This window comes from Chiloscyllium punctatum, chromosome 9, assembly GCF_047496795.1.
Source record: "Chiloscyllium punctatum isolate Juve2018m chromosome 9, sChiPun1.3, whole genome shotgun sequence".
Taxonomy (NCBI): domain Eukaryota; kingdom Metazoa; phylum Chordata; class Chondrichthyes; order Orectolobiformes; family Hemiscylliidae; genus Chiloscyllium; species Chiloscyllium punctatum.
In genome coordinates, this window is record NC_092747.1 from 66271928 (window position 1) to 66293558 (window position 21631).

The 21631-nt window shown below is 41.9% G+C and overlaps 1 protein-coding gene across 2 annotated transcripts in view; it reads right to left on the reverse strand.

The window, feature by feature from the left end:
• The window catches only part of ccdc90b (coiled-coil domain containing 90B), a 47039-nt gene extending 26260 nt beyond the window's left edge, over positions 1–20779 (reverse strand). Inside the window, exons 1-2 of one of the 2 annotated variants that reach the window (XM_072577698.1) lie at positions 20501–20779; positions 10444–10563 (exon numbers count right to left, since the gene is read on the reverse strand). In XM_072577698.1, the coding sequence (XP_072433799.1) occupies positions 10444–10563; positions 20501–20606 (226 nt within the window). In that variant the 5' untranslated portion in view covers positions 20607–20779. The remainder of the gene's footprint in view (positions 1–10443; positions 10564–20500) is intronic. The other variant, XM_072577697.1, reaches the window with a different exon arrangement.
• Between the last annotated feature and the right edge of the window lie 852 nt (positions 20780–21631).

Consider the following 21631-nt stretch of genomic DNA (forward strand, 5'->3'; position numbering starts at 1 on the left):
CCTTCTCTCAAGTGGTGTTCCCGATGCTCAGTCGGACTGACAAGGTTGTCCACTTCCATCAGAATACCCTGCAACTCAAATGCTCAGCTTGCTACATTTTCTAATGATAAAAACTAGCTGTAGTACCTGTTTGAAGTCCAGCTGGGCTTCAGCTAGGTGGTGCTTTTGCATAGTTGCATTATTAATCCCACATAGCAAATGGTCTCTCAGCATTTCATTAAGGGTTAACCAAAATCACGTGCCTCAGCCATTCATCTTAATCTGGTTAAAAATTTGATACAGATTCCCCCGGTTCTTGAATTGCTGAGTATAGCTGATAGGGTTTCAGAATTAGAGGCAGCTTGGGATCATAATATTCCTGAACTAAATCCATTAACTCTTGATAGGTTTTACTAACTGGTGCCTCAGCGAAACGTAGGCATTTAATAACTGAAAATGCTCCGGGTCCACAAGCTGTCAGGAGAATTACTTGTTGCTTTTCATTTGCCTCAATGTGGAAAAATAATGCATTCTTTCCACATACTGAACCCAGTCTTTGAAGGGAGGATCGAATGAGTTAAGCTTTCCAAATAACAGCATGATGCGAGAAATGCTTAACCCGACTCAAAGAAAACCGAATTTCTTCAGGAGCATGCTTTTCTCCATTGCCACTGAAATAGCTCCAAAGACCAGTATCCCATCACCACATCACCCTTTATTTACATATGTAGAGTCTTTAACACTGATCCAGCTCCCAGAGTGAACAGTATGACCGACACTCTTGTTATCTGTCAGCCAGGGCTCCCTGATTGGGGCTGTTAATCTGGTCCAATCAGGAAACTCATTCTATCAAGTGGACCGGGTTGACCTCATTACACAGAAGTACCATAAACAACAATATGATAATTCCCAAATGGTTTGTTTATTTGTGCTGGTTAGTGGATAAATATAGATCCAAATCCAATGGAGGCCTTTTTAAATTAGTTTTTTTATTAGCATCCACCTGAAGGGATCAGTAGATCCTTGATTAAATGTCTTTTGCACAGGATAGAGTTGCAGAGTGAAGGCTAATCACTTCACATCAAGTAGGGAGTAGATCACAGCAGAGCAAGGGCAGGGCATGGGCAGTTGGAGCTCGCATGTTCACCGGTAGCAACCAGCTGGCTTGCCGGATGGAGCCTAACACCGCTCTATGCCCCGTTTGCCCGGCTTGGTATGGCAACAGCGGGTGGGTCCGCAAGAAAGCCTCAGCCAACATCTTCAAGGACATGGATCTGGGACAGATGCAAGCGCTGTTCAGGAAGAGTGGGAACGAGAACGCCGCGGAGTGGGCAAGGGTCATCTGGGAGAAGGAGAAGCACGGGGACCAGGACATGGCACAGGCTCTGATGGAGCTCAAATCCAGGAAGACGCAGCTATTCTTCCAGCACCATAAAACTGGGGCAGAATTCCTGGGGCTGCTCTGGATGAAAGCCTTTAACAGACGGCGTATGAAGGATGGAGAAAAGGGTTCTGAGTACGAATCCAGCGGCAGTGTGGAACGATCGCAAAGGAGCAAGATTAAGTGAAAAAGACTAATTGCTAAGAAATCCTTCAGAAAACTGCTGTAAAACAAGTACTCTTGTTTATGGAGACTGCTGCAAAATTCCCCGTCATTAATTTGCACCAAGTAAATCAAACAATTGACTGCAACTTGCTGGGAGATGAATCATCTGCATTTGTATTAATGTATTTCATTTCAGATATGAAACGTCTGTCTGTTCTGGCTTTGTAACTTTTTTATTATTTAAAATTGAAACACTAAAAAAAAAGAGTATCTTTTGGATGACCGATTACGTTCAGTTATATGTTTTCTGCATTTCAATAATTTTTGTCAGAAAAAAAAATAATAAAAGGGGCATGGATAGGGTAAATAGGCAAAGTCTTTTCCCTGCGGTTGGGGAGTCCAGAACTAAAGGGCATAGGTTTAGGGTGAGAGGTGAACGATATAAAAGAGACCCAAGGAGCAACTTTTTCACGCAGAGGGTGGTACGTGTTTGGAATGAGCTGCCAGAGGATGTGGTGGAGGTTGGTACAGTTGCAACATTTAAGAGGCATCTGGATGGGTATATGAATAGGAAGGGTTTGGAGGGATATGGGCCGGGTGCTGGCAGGTGGGACTAGATTGGGTTGGGATATCTGGTCGGCATGGACGGGTTGGACCGAAGGGTCTGTTTCCGTGCTGTACATCTCTATGACTATGACTCTGGTTGAAAGAAAGAGAAAGATAGCTAACATATTGCTTAGGCAGGTCACAGTTTGGTATAGAATGTCAGAGATGAAACCTTAGAGTTGCTTAACTGCCCATCCTCTTGGATAGGTACTGTAACCCAGAGGCAAAATAAATTGGTTCAAAGAATTTTTATTTTTTAAAAACATGGATGATCATAACCACTCGTACAGAACACCAAGTTCCCAGAGCTATTTCAGCTTCTTAAACTCAAGGACCCTAATGACAGGAACCTCTCAAAACACATAGGAAAACATGCCAGACTAAAGTATACAGTATTACATGTGTGGAGCATGAAAGTAGTTTGAACTACTTGTCTTACATCGATAGTCTGCTTGCAGGTGGTGGTAAAGACTACATTATCGCCCATTTTGTTTGAGGTTAGTTTGTTAATGTAGTTAGCTGGTCTTAACTTGTCTTCACCCAATTTGTCTTTTTCAGAGTGCGACGAGTAAACTCGTCCAAAACATATAATTTCAAAAACAGCCACAGACGAGTTTATACGTCAATTCTCAGCATTTCTGGGCTCTTCTCAGCTAGAAACGAGTAAACTCGGTGACTCATACATTTGGTAGCTGTGTCCTTTCCGCCTCAGGCAGTGCAAGAAGCGTCGATGCACCGCTTTTGGGCACACACTGTCATTTGGTTTTTTCTGTTTTTTTTACAAATTACGGCCAGATATCGAGCTCAGAAGACGACAATGAGTATGAACCTTCTATTAGAAGCTTGGATACATCAGATGAGAGTGCAAGCATTAAAAATACTATAAAAAAAAGCAATTAAAAAATGTCTGAAAATGAAACGTTTTTTCCAAAAAAAAAGTCGCCAGGGAAGGGGTTAAAATACTTACAATTTGAACTGGTCACCGACAACAATTTGTGTTTATGTAATAAAATATCAAAGATGCTTCACAGACAAAAAAATGAGACTGATCCAAAGAAGACTTTAGGATAGGTTAGTCAAAGAGGCATGTTTCCAAAGGTGTCTTAAGAGGAAAGATGAGCTGAAGAGGCAGAGAGGCTTAACGAGGGAAATCCATGAACAGATGAAAGCACAGCTACTAATCTGGGGTGAAACAAGTTTGTGACAGACAACAGTGTGTGAATTCTCAAACGGTTGTAGGGCTGGGTATATGAATAGGAAATGATGTGACCGTGAATGGGAGGATGTGAATTTTAAAGCTAACTGTTTCAGCACTAGCACCCAACATGCGATAGCCAGCATAGGAGTCAAAGACTAATGGGAAACAATGAGAACATAGGCAACATATACAAGAAGGATATTAGAGATAGGGATTTGAATAAACCCATTAAGACCTGGATTTTGTGTGGAGCCAGGTTGAGTGAGGAGGCTTTTAAAAATATTTGACAAGGCATGATTCCTGGACTCCTGCCTCAATTCTTACTTGCAGGATAAAGGTATGGGTAGCAAGCCCACATGCAGCATTTCCTCCCTTGCCAGATTCATCATGGAGGTATTTCAATTACCTTGCAACTTTGATGGAGTAGGGCCCATTCTGAACGTAGACATGGTTCCTGACACTCCAGATGAGTGGCAAACCACAGGGGAAGCATTCTCTTGAGTGAGGAACCAAGAGAAATTAGTATTCCCTTTGGAATACATTGCCTTACATTGTCTAAGTTGTCAATCAATTGCATCATGTATGAATGAAAAAAATTGAAAAATCTTCAAAGATTGATTAGCTTATTAGAAGGTAACAAATGTATTTAATCAAATTAAGTACTCCAGTATCATTTCCCTGCAAGCTTTGTCAACAATGCATTTTAGACTGAGTGTATTGGCCAGTCAAATATCCATTCTGAGGTCATGTTAGTAAACATATGTCTGGCTATCTTTGGCAATTGTATCTGTAGAATCAGTTGACAAAGTGCCTGGCAGTCATTATTATAACTGGTTTGATATTCCAGTAAACAAAGTCGGGTCTTATAGTTTGCCAGCCACACCCTACTTCCTTTTGTCAACTTTTCCCACTGCCCTGGAACAAAACTATGCTGAGCAGGATTAAAAACAGAAAGTGCTGGAGAAATTCAGCAGGTCTAGTAACATTCGTGAAAAGAGAAACAGTTGATGTTTTGAGTTCAATATTATTCTTCTTCAGAAGAATTCCAAGTGACATTATAGAGATTCATAAAATCATTTGGGGCATAGATAGGGTGAATAGTCAAGGTCTTTCCCGCAGGGTAGGAGAGACCAAAACTAGAGGGCATAACTTTAAGGTGAAAGGAGAAAGATTTAAAAGGGTCCTGAGGGACAACTTTTTCACACGTATGTGGAATGAACTGCCAGAGGAAATGGTAGATGCAGGTACAGTTACAATATTTAAAAGGCATTTGGACAAGTATAAGAATAGAAAGGATTTAGAGAGATATGGGCCAATCGCAGGAAAATGGGACTAGTTCAATTTAGGATTCATGGTCAGCATGGATGAGTTGGACCAAAGGGTCTGTTTCCGTGCTGTATGACTTTGACTGTATAAGTAATTCAACTCGAAACATTAATTCTGCTTTTGACCAACATTAGACGTTGTCTGACCTGCTGAGTTTCTCCAATGCTTTCTGCTTTTACTTCCAACCTCCAGTACTTTGCTTTTATGTTGAGCAGGGGCCTCCTTAATGGACATGGACTTGCAGAGTCAGTGACTGACTCTCTTTCCCTGTCTCCTCTGGCTCCAAGAATCAAAAAATACATACACTCAAGTTCAGTACTGACAATGGAACGGTTTGTTCCTGAAGAAAGAGAACATATTAGATAACACCAAGGTTACCATTAAGCCAACGTGTTGTAAGGTGACCTAAGATAAATATTACATCAAGAATTAGAGTACTTTTTGAATGTTGACATTTCTCAGCAGCTATTAGAGAAAGCTGTTACTGGACAATAAATGTACTCAGATTCAAAACATTTTGAAATGCTAGACAGGGTGTTTTGGCAGCAACTAAAATGAAAACCTTGTACAATCAGCTCAGTTCAGATCATTCACTATATTAGCTTCATCACAGAAACATCTCTGACTGCAAGCAGCTTTCCCACCATTTGTGGGATGATGCAATTACCAGCAAAATCTACCCATGTACACAACACACACTACAGAAGCTCTATGAAATATAAATATATACATATGAATGATTAAACTGCCTCTTGGGTTTTCCTGCATGTAACGGTTAAGACAAAAGCTACAAAAACCTTCCATTGAATGGCAGTGGTCTTGAACATACACTCATGATGGAATGGTCATAGGCTGTAGATAAAAATAATTGATATTTTACTTAATTCCCTTCTTTCATACCCAGAAGAATAATATATTGTGTGTGCGCGCGCAAGTAAAACCTGATAGTTACACAGCTCAGAATGGAAAGAAAGTTGGTCATTTGACTTGAAATGTGTGTTACGGAGCTGTTGATAATATAGTCACAACTCTATGGTGCAGGAGTCAAAATGTTTTTGAAGATCTAAAACATTGCATAAAAATGTTTACATTTACAACCTTCTGCATATGCCTCAGAACACCTTCATAACTAAGTGACAAGACACTTCATACAAAAATTTGCTTTTTTAAAAAGAGACTGCTAATTTCTCACAGAACCAACTGTCCATGAAAAATAAAAACTAGTTCAGTTATGTAAAACATTGTATAATTTTGGTCTCCATACTTAAAAAGGACTTATTTGGTTTGGAGACCGTATAGCTAAGTTTCATTAGATTATCACCAGGATGCAAACGGTTTCCTTATGATGTCATAGGGTAGGGCGGGTAGCTAAATAGCTGGTACAAAAATAAGGAAAATGGAGCAGGAAGAAAAAGTGGTGTTCTAAGTTTAATAAAAGTTACCCTTTCAAATAAGGCATTCAAGAGAGCATTGGATGATCATTTGAATAGAAATAACATACAAGAGTACGGGGAAAAAGCAGATTAGCATTAGATACTGATGCTTGAAGAGTTAGCACAATGGACAGAACAACCTCCTTCTGCACTGTAACAATTCTATGACTGCAATAAATTTTACTATTATTTATTTCCTGAATGCAAATTCTTGGAGCCACGTGACAGTCTCCTCTTTTGCAAAATTTGAGATCTGCCACAATTTGTAGAAGGGGCACTTGTAGGGGGTAATGTGAAATATTGATTGTCTCGGTAGAAGTATGCAAGTGGTCGGTACTGAGGTCCCAATAGTGGAGATTGGCTATACGTGGCTGCCTAGCTTGTCCTGAAGCAGTTTAGCAAGGACCACTCTTGCTGATAGTGATGAAATGATACACATGGGATAATGAATATGCTAGCTAAGGATTAAGAAGGGAGCTGCCAATGCTTTGGGAGTTTCTTATAAGCCACTGAATACTGAAAAGAAAATAGAGAAATATGTAAACAAATTACAGCAAAATGCAAAAATGTGGTTTCATCTATTCAAAAATGTAGGAGAAATGAAACACAAGTAATGAACAAAGAGAAGGGTGTGTACAACGTGTACAGGACTTTTTCTGGTACTGTCAGTATAACAAAGAAGAGATAGCAATCAATTCTGAATGAAGAAATGGTCCAAAAAGAGATTCAGTTTAAAATAAATGAAAAGAGGGAGCAAGCATTAGTGGTCCCTGACTGAGGGAAAACGAAACAAATTTTAATGCAATTAAAAGAGAACTAGCCCACAAACTGGAGAGAAAATAATGTGCATCATACACAGAACAATTAAAATATCCACCTAACTTTGAGGCAGAAGACCAGCTGATTCAGAGGTGTGTGACAACATCTCTGAACAATTTCAAACTAATGATCATAAAGCAAATGCAGAGAACAGAAATGATATAACTCAGTGGACAGCAAACAGGGCTACCTCAGATTACAACAGGATCTGGACCAGATGGGCCAATGGGCTGAAGTGGCAGATGGAGTTTAATTCAGATAAATATGAGGTGCTGCATTTTGGGAAAGCAAGTCTTAGCAGGACTTATGCACTTAATGGTAAGGTCCTAGGGAGTGTTGCTGAACAAAGAAACCTTGGAGTGAAGGTTCATAGCTCCTTCAAAGTGGAATCGCAAGTAGATAGGATAGTGAAGAAGGCGTTTGGTATGCTTTATTTTATTGATCAGTGTATTGAGTACAGGAGTTGGGAGGTCATGTTGCGCTGTACAGGACATTGGTTAGGCCACTGTTGGAATATTTCATGCACTTCTGGTCACCTTCCTATCGGAAAGATGTTGTGAAACTTGAAAGGGTTCAGAAAAGATTTACAAGAATGTTGGAGGATTTGAGCCTCTAGGGAGAGGCTGAACAGGCTGGGGCTGTTTCCCTGGAGCATTGGAGGCTGAGGGGTGACTTTATTAAGGTTTACAAAATTATGAGGGGCTTGGCTAGGGTAAATGGACAAAGTCTTTTCCCTGGGGTTGGGAAGTCCAGAACTAGAGGGCATAGGTTTAGGGTGAGAGGCGAAAGATATAAAAGAGACCTAAGGGGCAACTTTTTCACGCAGAGGGTGGTACATGTGTGGAATGAATTGCCAGAGGAAGTGGTGGAGGCTGGTACAATTGCAACATTTAAGAGGCATTTGGATGGGTACATGAATAGGAAGGGTTTGGAGGGATATGGGCTGGGTGCTGGCAGGTGGGACTAGATTGGGTTGGGATAGCTGGTCGACATGGACGGGTTGGACCAAAGGGTCTGTTTCCGTGTTGTACATCTCTATGACTCAATGTCTGGCAGCATTTGTGGAGAGAAATCGAAATTAATGTTTCGGGTCCGATGACCCTTTGACGCTTCAGACCTACTGAGATTTTCCAACAATTTCTGTTTTTGTTTCAGATTTCCAGCACTTGCAGTGCTTTCAGTGTTTTTGTTAAGAATTACAAAGTCATGATGGACTAGACAGGAAAACCACCTGTAATAAAAATTCAAAATGCATGGAAAGTATCATAAGGAAGTGGACTAGGTAAGTAAGCTAAAATGAATCTTTGCTATGGAGAATTAAGGAAATGGTAGAGATACTAAAGAAGCCCTTGACCTCAGTTTTTACAATGTATGAGGCTGTGAAGCAGTAAGAAAAGAGCATATGAGGAGGAAGAGAAGGTATCAGACAAGATGAGAGAATATACTGGAGGAGGTAACATGTAAAAACTTGGTGGAGATCTTCCATTAAGCCCCTCAGAAAGTAAACAAAACAAAATCACCAAATATTCAAGTTAAAAAGGTTGTGATAACTTAATCTATTGTTGCGTAAGACTACAGAACACAAGTGGAACTTGACTTTTTTCTGAAAAAGTGACATACTGCCAGATTTTCCATGCCATGCCCAGAAGATGTGCTTCAGTACTCAGTGGGGAGAGGTAAGAGAGGTTCAACATTGAATAGGGCATGTGCACAGCCTACCACCTTCCAAGCCAACCCCTAGACGGTCGCGCACCCCCAAATAGAGAGGGTGGATGTGTCAAAACTCAGCAGCCTTCTTAACATATGTAAATAAATAATTGAAGATTCTTTGAGTTTGATCTGATTAACCCCAATAATACACTACTCCTGCCATTAAAATGGATGGCATGGAGGCATGCAGCCAATTTTGTGCAAAACATTTTTAAAAGTCAAGAAGTGGTATAGTACTATGGCATCAGGAGCACCTGTCCAGAAGATAGCACCCAATACCCTTCCTTCCTCCAACATGGAATTTAAAATTCACCTCTCCATCCCCTCCCTAATGTCACTAAATCTTCCCACCCAATGTCTCTTTTTACCTGGTATACAATCCATGGATCTTTCTTCCCGGGCCTGCCTACATTCCAGACAGTGCCCAGTACCAAGATCGGGTGCTGCCAGAACTGTTGCACATTGGTAAGCGACCCCAGAAAGGGTGAGATTTCCTCCCACTGAGGGACAGAAGGCCCAGTTTCTACCAATTGAGCCCATCTTCAGCATGTCATGGCGACCCTTAGGCATCTTCAAGGAATGTTGGTTGGTTGTCTCCCCCCCCAACCTTCGCTCCCCACCCTGCAAAATTCTGTTTCATGATATTTAAGTTTTTCATCTTGCACTCATCAAGACAGATATCAGAATTTCAAAGGGAAGGATAATTTACACTGTATGAGAAATGGTGTTTGGGGGGTGCTGATTTGTGGGTAAATGGACTCTGTTTCCTGGTGCATTCTCCATGGCACTGCCTCAACCGATTACCACCTAAGCTTTTTCTTTTAAGAAAGTTAAGAAAAAAAGCAAATGCACCCTGGTTGGGTGAAACACCCCATGGAGAATATATCAGGAAAGTGTCACCCATACAACTGTTTAATTGTAAAAGTACAATAACTAGGCAAATTCATTCTTCTAGCAGAAGCCCAGCCCCTACAAATCAATATATGTAGCTTTTAGCAAATGTAAGTGAGCAGTGTTGTAAGCTTGTCAGATAATTTGAAATTGGTTATTAGTGTAATTCTTGGCTCACTCATGATTGTTCAGTCAGTGCTGCCCAATCACAGACTCACATCTAATGTTGGAGAGCATGTTCTGAATTTTGAAAGCACATGTTTGGTTGAGTACGCTGCCTGTTTCAAAGAGCTGAAGGGACGTGATGCCTGTTACTCATTTGTGTGGTAGGCAGAATGACTTTTTGGATTGACGGCAACATCCATATAGTGTGGAATACCACTTCTGTTGCCACTGTATAGTTCCAGGGTGAGACAGATTGGACAATCTGGAGGTCTGAAAGTGATGGGCTTAGACAGATTCATGAGGTTAGAAACTTATTCTTTTTCTGTTTGCCCTAATTTAACTTCTTGTAATTTAAAAAAAAAAGAAAAACAAAAATATCAAGTCCCATTTGCACAGAATGAAACAGTTAGTTTTGATCTTCAGCAGAATATTGGCAGCAAAGTGGCTCCGTAGTTAGCACTGCAGCCTCACAGCCCCAGGGATCCAGGCTCAACTCCCGTGTCGGGTGACTGTCTGTGTGGAGTTTGCACATTCTCCCTGTGTCTCCCACAATCCAAAAGTTGTGCAGGTCAGGTGAATTGGCTAAATTGCCAAGTCAGGGGTAAATATAGGGTAGGGGAATGGGTCTGGGTGGGTTACTCTTCGTAGGGTTGGTGTGGACTTGTAGGGCCAAAGGGCCTGTTTCCATTCTAGGGAATATAATCTTGTCTAATTTTAAGTTGGATACAATAAAATTCAAACATTTAGCAGGAGTGCTGTGTTTTACTCACCATTATTCTCCAGTTCCAGGACTAGAGCGTGAGTATCGAAACATAATCTCCTCTGCTCCTTGGACAAGGGTTCAGCCTTGCTAATATCGTACGTGCGCATCACAGCAGCAGTGGAAATACCTACAAACAAGCAAAAAAGATCAGCTTTGTGTGACTTATTTTATCTAGTGTTCTAGATAAGTGACCAGAAATATATAAAATATGTAATCAATTTACTTTTGAAACAAAGGTCTTGTATGACTTCTGTCTGCTCTATAGTATGGCAGAATAGGTTACATTAGGGAAAGAACAGCCTTTAGGAATTCTATTTTGTTGAAGATACATCGATTGTTTACTGAAAATAAAATATATAGTAGCCATAAAAAGATTCACTACCCTTTAAAAAAACTAAATTACTGAAAATAGAGAGCAGAAAGTTGATTTTTTTTCATCTTATGTTCTTTTAAAGGTGTCAGCAACAGGGATCTACTCTATTTACAGCAGAAGGATTCATACATTTCTACAGGCCTGACAGTTGACTGCTGCTGAATGATACAAGGAGCACTTTCTAAGCACAGTGCATTCTGCATCTTCAGCAGGTCCCACATTTCCTTGAGGTGAAGCAGCACAAGATCAGCTCTCAGGGCAAATTCTCAAATGGAGCCAGATATTCTGCCAAACACCTTCCCCTGAGCATGCCTGCAGACAAGGAGAGGTAGAAAAGCAAGTCTCTTGTGTCTAAAAAGAGACACAGTGTCATAGTCATAGAGCCGTACAGCAAAGAAATAGACCCTTTGCTCCAACTTGTCCATTTTGACCAGAAATCCTGAATTAATCTAGTTCAATTTGCCAACATGTGGCCCATATCCTTCTAAACCCTTACTATCCATGTACCCATTCAGCTGAATTTTACATGTTCTAATTGTACCAGCCTGCAGCACTTTCTCTGACAGCTTATTCCATATACGCACCACCCTGTATGTGAAAAGTTTGCCCCTCAGGTCCCTTTTAAAGTCTTTCCCTTCTCACCGTAAACATATGCCCTCTAGTTCTGGACTCCACCACTCCAGGAAAAAGACCTTGACTATTCACCCGACCCAGCCCTTCATGGTTTTAGAAACTTCTATAAAGGTCACCCCTCAGCATCTGACCCTCCAGGGAAAATAGCCCCAGCCTGATCAGACTCTTGCTATAGCTCAAAGCTTCCAACCCTAGCAACATCATTGTAATTTTTTCTGAACACCTTCAGGTTTCACAACATCCTTCCGTTAGCAGTGAGGCCAAGATTGATCGTAGTATTCCAAAAATGGCCCAACCACTGTCCTGCACAGCCATAACATGATCTTCCAACTGCTTTACTCAATACTCTGACCAATAAAGGAACGCATACCAAACGCCTTCTTCACTAGCCTATCTACCTGCGACTCTACTTTCAAGGAACTATGAACCTGCACTCCAAGGTCTCTTAGTTCATCAACAATCCCCAGGACCTTATCATTAAGTCCTGCCCTGATTTGTCTTTCCAAAATACAGCATCTCACATTTATCTAAATTAAACTCCATCTGCCATTCCTTGGCCACCCGTCCATCTGATCAAGGACCCATTGTACACTGAGATAACCTTCTTTGCTGTCGACTACACCACCAATTTCAGTGTCAACTGCAAACTTACCAACTATACCTCCTATGTTCATATCCAAATCATTTATATAAATGATGAAAAGCAGTGGACCCAGTACCGATCCTTGTGGCACACTGCTGGTCACTGGCCTTCAGTCTGAAAAGCAACCCTCCATCAATACCCTGTCTTCTACCTTTGAGCCAGTTCTATATCCAAATGGCTAGTTCTCCCTGTATTCCATGAGATCTAACCTTGCTGATCAATCTCCCATGCAGAACTTTGTTGAACACCTTACTGAAGTCCATATAGATCACATCCACCACACTACCTTCATCACTTCAAAAAACCCAATCAAATTAATGAGACCTGATTTCTCATGCACAAAGCCATGCTGGCCATCCCTAATCAGTCCTTGCCTTTCCAAATGTGTAAATCCTGTCCCTCAGGATTCCCTCCAACAACTTGCTGACTACCAATGTCAGACCCACCAGTCTTCAAATATGAAGGTAGGCTAGCCAGTAATATTAGAAATAATAGTAAAAGTTTCTTTCAGTACATAAGAAACAAACGACAGGCAAAAGTAGACATTGGGCCACTTCAAACTGATGCAGGGAGCCTAGTGATGGGAGATAAGGAAATAGCAGGAAAACTTAACAAGTACTTTGCGTCAGTTTTCACAGTGGAAGACATGAGTACTATCCCAAAAATTAAAGGGTGTCACGGGGCTGAGTTGAGTATGGTTGCCATTACGAAAGAGATAGTGCTAGAAAAGTTAAAAAGTCTTAAAATTGATAAATCTCCTGGCCCCGATGGGATACACCCTAGGGTTCTGAGAGAGGTTGCTGAGGAAATAGCAGAGGCATTGGTTGAGATCTTTCAAGAGTCACTGGAGTCAGGAAAGGTCCCGGATGATTGGAAGATGGCTGTAGTAACCCCCTTGTTCAAGAAAGGATCAAGGCAAAAGATGGAAAATTATAGGCCAATCAGCTTAACCTCGGTTGTTGGTAAAATTCTAGAATCCATCATTAAGGATGAGGTTTCTAAATTCTTGGAAGAGCAGAGTCTGATTAGAACAAGTCAACATGGATTTAGTAAAGGGAGGTCATGCCTGACAAACCTGTTGGAATTTTTTGAAGAGGTAACAAGTAGGTTAGACCAGGGAAACACAGTGGATGTGGTCTATCTAGACTTTCAAAAGGCCTTTGATAAGGTGCCACACGGGAGGCTGCTGAGCCCATGGTGTTCGAGGTGAGCTGCTGGGATGGATTGAGGATTGGCTGTCTAACAGAAGGCAGAGAGTTGGGATAAAAGGTTCTTTTTCAGAATGGCAGCCGGTGACGAGCAGTGTCCCGCAGGGTTCGGTGCTGGGGCCACAGCTGTTCGCATTATATATTAATGATTTGGATGAGGGAACCGGGGGCATTCTAGCGAAGTTTGCCGATGATACGAAGTTAGGTGGACAGGCAGGTAGTACTGAGGAAGTGGGGAGGCTACAGAAGGATCTAGACAGGTTGGGAGAGTGGTCCAGGAAATGGCTGATGGAATTTAACGTGAGCAAGTGCGAGGTCTTGAACTTTGGCAAAAAGAATAAAAGCATGGACTACTTTCTAAATGGTGAGAAAATTAATAAAGCCAAAGCACAAAGGGATCTGGGAGAGCTAGTCGAGGATTCTCTAAAGGTAAACATGCAGGTTGAGTCTGTGATTAAGAAAGCGAATGCAATGTTGTCTCTTATCTCAAGAGGGTTGGAATATAAAAGCAGAGATGTACTACTAAGACTTTATAAAGCTCTGGTTAGGCCCCATTTGGAGTACTGTGTCCAGTTTTGGTCCCCACACCTCAGGAAGGACATACTGGCACTGGAACGTGTCCAGCGGAGATTCACATGGATGATCCCTGGAATGACAGGTCTAGCATATGAGGAACGGCTGAGGATACTGGGATTGTATTCGTTGGAGTTTAGAAGATTAAGGGGAGATCTAATGGAGACGTACAAAATAATACATGGCTTGGAAAAGGTGGATGCTAGGAAATTGTTTCTGTGAGGCGAGGAGACTAGGACCCGTGGACACAGCCTTAGAATTAGAGGGGGTCATTTCAGAACAGAAATGCGGAGACATTTCTTCAGCCAGAGAGTGGTGGGCCTGTGGAATTCATTGCCACGGAGTGCAGTGGAAGCCGGGACGCTAAATGTCTTCAAGGCCGAGATTGATAGGTTCTTGTTGTCTAGAGGAATTAAGGGCTACGGGGAGAATGCTTGTAAGTGGAGCTGAAATGCGCACCAGCCATGATTGAATGGCGGAGTGGACTCGATGGGCCGAATGGCCTTACTTCCACTCCTATGTCTTATGGTCTTTAGTTCCCTGGCTTTTCCTTACCACTTTTCTTAAATAGTGGCACCACATTAGTCAACCTCCAGTCTTCCGGCAACTCACCTGTGGGTATCGATGATACAAAATATCTCAGCAAGGATCCCAGTAATCACTTCCCTAGGTTCCCACAGCGTTCTAGCGTACACCTATTCAGGTCTAGGGGATTTATCTACCTTAATGCATTTTAAGACATTCAGCACCTCCTCCTCCTCTGTAACATGAACATTTTTCAATCTAGCTATTTATTTTCACAAGTTCTCTTGCTTCCAAATCCTTCTCCACAGTTTTGGAACTTTGGAAAAAAAGTCAAAACAACAGCAGTTTTAAAAGGAAGAACAGACAAAGGAAGCACATGGTGAGGACAGTGCAAGAGAGAGGGAGAACCTGCACAGTTACTGCCTTTGTTGTTTTGAATTCATGTGTCGCTGGACATTGGAGTGTGTCTGGGAAAATTAACAAACAGTGAAATTCACAACTAATCTTGGAGGAACTGGTTTGAGCGAAGTTCACAGCACAGAGTCAGATAAGTTAATTGTTGTTTTAAGTGCGTCCAATAGAAAGGCTGCAGTAGTGCGTAGAGTGGGTTCTTTCTTGATTATATGTTTTTGGAGATATGTCTCTTGATTAAACTTAAAATATAAGCTATAACTATTAATTTAACCGGGGGCAGTGTTTTGTAGAGGAATAAGGTGGTGTTATTTTCTGGGTCTGTAGATTGTGAAGGAGCAAAAATGGCCTTTAGTACAGTGATATGTACTTCTTGTCAGATATGGGAGTTTAAAGAGTTCAAGGGTTACTGCGGATTATATCTGCCATAAATGCTGCTGGATACGAATCTTAGTGGGCGGCACGGTGGCACAGTGGTTAGCACTGCTGCCTCACACGCCAGAGACCCGGGTTCAATTCCCGCCTCAGGCGACTGTGTGGAGTTTGCACATTCTCCCCGTGTCTGCGTGGGTTTCCTCCGGGTGCTCTGGTTTCCTCCCACAGTCCAAAGATGTGCAGGTCAGGTGAATTGGCCATGCTAAATTGCCCGTAGTGTTAGGTAAGGGGTAGATGTAGGGGTATGGGTGGGTTGCGCTTTGGCGGGGCGGTGTGGACTTGTTGGGCCGAAGGGCCTGTTTCCACACTGTAAGTAATCTAATCTAATCTAATTAGATCGAATGGATCAGTTGGAGAGAAAGTAGGAAGCAATGAGGAATTTGCAACAGCAACAGTATGTGATGGATGGCAGTTATAGGAAGGTGGGAAGTCTCAGATACAGTCACATAGATGGGATAACTCCAGGAAGGGAAGAGAAGTAGGCACCTAGGGCAGGAGTCTTTTGTGGATATACCCATTTCAAACAGATATGCTGTTTTGGAAAATGAAGGGGGTAATGGATTCTCAGGGGAACAAAGCACGAATAGCCAAGTTTCTGGTATTGAGACTGGATCTAATGCAACAAGGGATATGTCAGCTTCCAAGAGATCAATTGTGTTAGGGGATTCTGTAGTCCGAGGTACAGACAGACGTTTCTGTGGCCAGCAGAGAAAAAGCAGAATGGTGTGTTGCTTCCCCGGTGCCAGGATCAAGGATGTCTCAGAGGGTGCAGAATGTTCTCACGGGGGAAGAGGCGCCAGTAAGAGGTCATTGTCCACGTTGGAACCAACGATATAAGAAGGGAAAAGGTTGAGATTCTGAAGGGAGTTTACCGAGAGTTAGGCAGAAATTTAAAAAGGAGGTCCTCAAGAATAGTAATATCTGGATAACTCCGTGCTACGAGCTAGTGAGGGCAGGAATAGGAGGATAGAGCAGATGAATGCATGGCTGAGGAGCTGGTGTATGGGAGAAGGATTCACATTTTTGGATCATTGGAATCTCTTTTGAGCTAGAAGTGACCTGTACAAGGAGGTCGGATTGCACCTAAATTGGAAGGGGACTAATATACCGGCAGGGAAATTTACTAGAGCTGCTTGGGAGGATTTAAACTAGTAAGGTTGGAGGGGGGGACCCAGGGAGATAGTGAGGAAAGAGATCAATCTGAGACTGGTACAGTTGAGAACAGAAGTGAGTCAAACAGTCAGCGCAGGCATGGACAAGGTAGGACTAATAAATTAAACTGCATTTATTTCAATGCAAGGGGCCTAACGGGGAAGGCAGATGAACTCAGGGCATGGTTAGGAACATGGGACTGGGATATCATAGCAATTACATAAGCATGGCTCAAGGATGGACAGGACTGGCAGCCGAATGTTACAGGATACAAATGCTACAGGAACAATAGAAAGGGAGGCAAGAGAGGAGGGGGAGTGCCATTTTTTATAAGGGATAGCATTACAGCTGTGCTGAGGGAGGATATTCCAGGAAATACATCCAGGGAAGTCATTTGGGTGAAACTGAGAAATAAGAAAAGAATGATCACCTAATTAGGATTGTATTATAGACCTGCCTAATAGTCAGAGGGAAATTGAGAAACAAACTTGTAAGGAGATCTCAGCTATCTGTAAGAATAATAGGGTGGTCATAGTAGGGGATTTTAACTTTCCAAACATCGACTGGGACTGCCATAGTGTTAAAGGTTTAGATGGAGAGGAATTTCTTAACTGCGTACAAGACAATTTTCTGATTCAGTATGCGGATGTACCTAATAGAGAAGGTGCAAAACTTGACCTACTCGTGGGAAATAAGGCAGAGGTGTCAGTGGGGGAGCACTTTGGGGCCAGCGACCATAATTCTATTAGATTTTAAATAGTGATGGAAAAGGATAGACCAGATCTAAAAATTGAAATTCTAAATTGGAGAAAGGCCAATTTTGACGGTATTAGGCAAGAACTTTTGAAAGCTGATTGGAGGCAGATGTTCACAGGCAAAGGGACGGCTGGAAAATGGAAAGCCTTCAGAAATGAGATAACGAGAATCCAGAAAAAAAGTTATTCCTTTCAGGGTGAAAGGAAAGGCTGGTAGGTGTAGGAAATGCTGGATGACTAAACAAATTGAAGGTTTGATTAAGAAAAAGAAGGAAACATATGTAGGGTATAGACAGGATAGATCGAGTGAATCCTTAGAAGAGTATAAAGGAAATAGGAGTATACTTAAGAGAGAAATCAGGAGGGCAAAAAGGGGACATGACATCGCTTTGGCAAATCGAATTAAGGAGAATCCAAAGGGTTTTTACAAATACATTAAGGAGAAAACGGTAACTACGGAGAGAATAGGGCCCCTCAAAGATCAGCAAGGTGGCCTTTGTGTGGAGCTGCAGAAAGTGGGGGAGATACTAAATGAGTATTTTGCATCAGTATTTACTGTGGAAAAGGATTTGGAAGATATAGACTCTAGGGAAATGGATGGTGACATCTTGCAAAATGTCCAGTTTACAGAGGAGGAAGTGCTGGATGTCTTGAAATGGGTAAAGGTGGATAAATCCCCAGGTCATGAACAGGTGTACCCGAGAACTCTGTGGGAAGCTCAAGAAGTGATTGCTGGGCCTCTTGCTGAGATATTTGTATCATCAATAGTCACAGGTGAGGTGGCGGAAGACTAGAGGTTGGGAAACATGGTGCCACTGTTTAAGAAGGGCGGTAAAGACAAGCCAGGGAACTATAGACCAGTGAACCTGACCTCAGTGGTGTGCAGGTTGTTGGAGGGAATCCTGTGGGACAGGATGTACATGTATTTGGAAAGGCAAGGACTGATTAGGGATAGTCAACATGGCTTTGTGTGTGGGAAATCATGCCTCACAAACTTGATTGAGTTTTTTGAAGAAGTAACAAAGAGGATTGATGAGGGCAAAGCGGTAGATGTGATCTATATGGACTTCAGTAAGGCATTCGACAAGGTTCCCCATGGGAGACTGTTTAGCATGGTTAGATCTCATGGAATACAGGGAGAACTAGCCATTTGGATACAGAACTGGCTCAAAGGTAGACGAGGGTGGTGGTGGAGGGTTGTTTTTCATACTGGAGGCCTGTGACCAGTGGAGTGCCACAAGGATCAGTGCTGGTTCCTCTACTTTTTGTCATTTACATAAGTGATTTGGATGCGAGCATAAGAGGTACAGTTGGCACCAAAATTGGAGGTGTAGTGGACAGCGAAGAGGGTTACCTCAGATTACAACAGGATCTGGACCAGATGGGCCAATGGGTTGAGAAGTGTCAGTTGGAGTTTAATTCAGATAAATGCGAGGTGCTGCATTTTGGAAAAACAAATCTTAGCAGGACTTATACACTTAGTGTTAAGGTCCTAGGGTGTGTTGCTGAACAAAGAGACCTTGGAGTGCAGGTTCATAGCTCCTTGAAAGTAGAGTCGCAGGTAGATAGGATAGTGAAGGCGGCGTTTGGTATGCTTACCTTTATTGGTCAGCGTATTGAGTACAGGGGTTGGGAGGTCATGCTGCAGCTGTACAGGACATTGGTTAGGCCACTGATGGAATATTGCGTTCAATTCTGGTCTCCCTCCTATCAGAAAAATGTTGTGAAACTTGCAAGGGTTCAGAAAATATTTACAAGGATGTTGCCAAGGTTGGAGGACTTGAGCTATAGGGAGAGGCTGAACAGGCTGGGGCTGTTTTCCCTGGACCATCAGAGGCTGAGGGGTGACCTTATAGAGGTTTACAAAATAATGAGGGGCATGGATAGGGTAAATAGACAAAGTCTTTTCCCTGGGGTTGGGGAGTCCAGAACTAGACAGCATAGGTTTAGGGTGAGAGGGGAAAAATATAAGAGACCTAAGGGGCAACTTTTTCACAGAGGGTGGTACGTGTATGGAATGAGCTGCCGGAAGTGGTGGAGGCTGGTACAACTGCAACATTTAGGAGGCATTTGGATGGGTATATGAATAGGAAGGGTTTGAAGGAATGTGGGCCGGGTGCTGGCAGGTGGGACTAGATTGGGTTGGGATATCTGGTCAGCATGGACATGTTGGACCGAAGGGTCTGTTTCCATGCTGTACATCTCTAGGACTCTAAATAACTGATGCAAAATACTCATTTAGAATCTCCCCCATCTCCTGCAGCTCCACACATAGGTGGCCTTGCTAATCTTTAAGTGTTCCTATTCTTTCCCTAGTTACCCTTTCATCCTTAATCCATTTGTAGAATCCTTTGGATTCTCCTTTAACCTACTTACCAGAGCTCTCACCTGTCTCCTTTTTGCCCTCCTGTTTTCCCTCTTCAGTATACTTCTCCTGTTTTTGTACTCTTCTAGGGATTCACTCAACTCTACTCTTTATACCTGACATATGCTTCCTTGTTTTTCTTGACCAAAATCTCAGTTTCTCTCAACATCCAGCATTTCCTGCACCTACCAGCCTTGCCCTTCATGTGAGCATACTGTCTCTAGACAGATTCTTATTTTTGAAGGCTACCCATTTTTCAGTCATCCCTTTATTTGCAAATATCTACCCCCAATCAACTTTTGAAAGTTCTTCCCTAATACTATCAAAATCGGCTTTTCTTCAATTTAGAACTTTATCTTACAGATCCCACACCCTTTTCATAAATAAATCAGTTTTTTTGAAATTCTGTTGTCAGGACTTACCTTTTTTTTTAAATCAGAATCTCTTACACACACTTATTGTTATAGATTTTTATGAGATCACTAAATTACAAGCATATTCACAGATGTTTAATTTGTTGTGACCTGCAATTAGGAATGTGTCCAATCAGTTTGTTTTGCCCTGCGCTGAGGGTCAGTGGGGAAAATCCTTATTACTTTGGTGGAACTGTACTGTAATTAATATTTTTATCATCATATTTTTGCACTGGACAATGGGAAATCAATAAGTCCTTCTGGGTTTTCCTTCTGATTGTGTTTTCAATGAAATTGGAGATTTTTCAAGACAAGTATAACGACTTACAGACAAGATCCCACTCGCTTTGGACCTGCCAAAAGAAAACAAAACTCCCTAACTGGTAGGACTGACAAAATATATCCGGGGTTACCTGAGCGACTGAGCGTTTTATCGAGAATTTGACCACATCACTTTAATTGCATGGAGTAGGATAAACCTTTTAAAATGTCGTTCAGTGTGCCTGGAAAATGAACTTATTGATCCAAATGACAGATCAATGTGCTGCGATATGTTTATTGTAAGCAGTCATACTCACCCCGTTTGAACAGCGCTCCAACACTATGATTTAAACGATGTTGCAGGGCGTGAACTCGGAAGTGGCAAGTTTGTAACAAACTCTTGCAATGTTGTATCCGTTTCATATCCTTCCTTTCTATCTCAGTACTCAGGTCTTACCAGATATTTCTACTGAAAAGCAGTAAAGTATTGCTGCTATTTGAATCCGAATGAGTGCTAAAAGCTTATTTAACATAACATTATGTTTGATGTCATTTCCACTCTTGAAACTACAAGCCTCGGGATCACTTCCGGAAATTCTTAGAGCTCGGTTTAGCATCACCCTGTGGTGTGAAGTGAAAATTGCATACCGAGAACTGAACTATATTGTGTATTTGCACCTTTAGCCCCCTGTGCTCTTATTTTGACTTTGCTGGGTTGTGTTGTCACAGTTGCAGTAGTCCTTCATGGGTGAGCTCAACCAAAAATGCCAGAGTCTCCTCTCAGCAACCCAAGTCGCTGGTCTATTCATATAAACATGTGAAAAATGTGGGACTGGCAAATAAACAAGAGGAACATCTCCGCCTTAGTAGCGTGTGATTGATCGATAGGCCCCTCACAGCTTAGCCCTATCATGGCCTTACCCATCTGGGGATGGATTTTCCTATAGTGTAGATCGTTACCTAGAAACCAGAACGAGTAAATACATTTGTTTCCTCTCCTTGAAGGATAGCAGAGGTGAGCTGTTTCCGATCCGACCACGAACACAATAACTCTTTGTTTTAGTTATTAGAACCAACCTGTTCTGAAATGATACATCTGAGAGAATTAGAGGATGAACTGAAGGTAGATAGAAAAGGATCTTGTAGAAATGAAAGTGATCAAATAATTATTCAACGCACTGTAGAGAATTGGAAGGAATGAAACCTAAAATTGGGGTGTCACAACTGGAATTAGTGAAGATACAAGTGAAAATGAAAAGACTGGAGTGAGAGGTAAAACAAGGTGAGGAGAATGAGAAACATAGACAAAGGGAAAGGGAGGAGAAAGAAAAGTCAAGAGGAATGGAAAGGGACATGAAATTTAGAAAACTTGAAATGGAAAGGGAGGGAGAAAAAACAGAAAGCGATAGAATTAATAAAACTCAAATTCCAAAAAAGACAGGGATCAC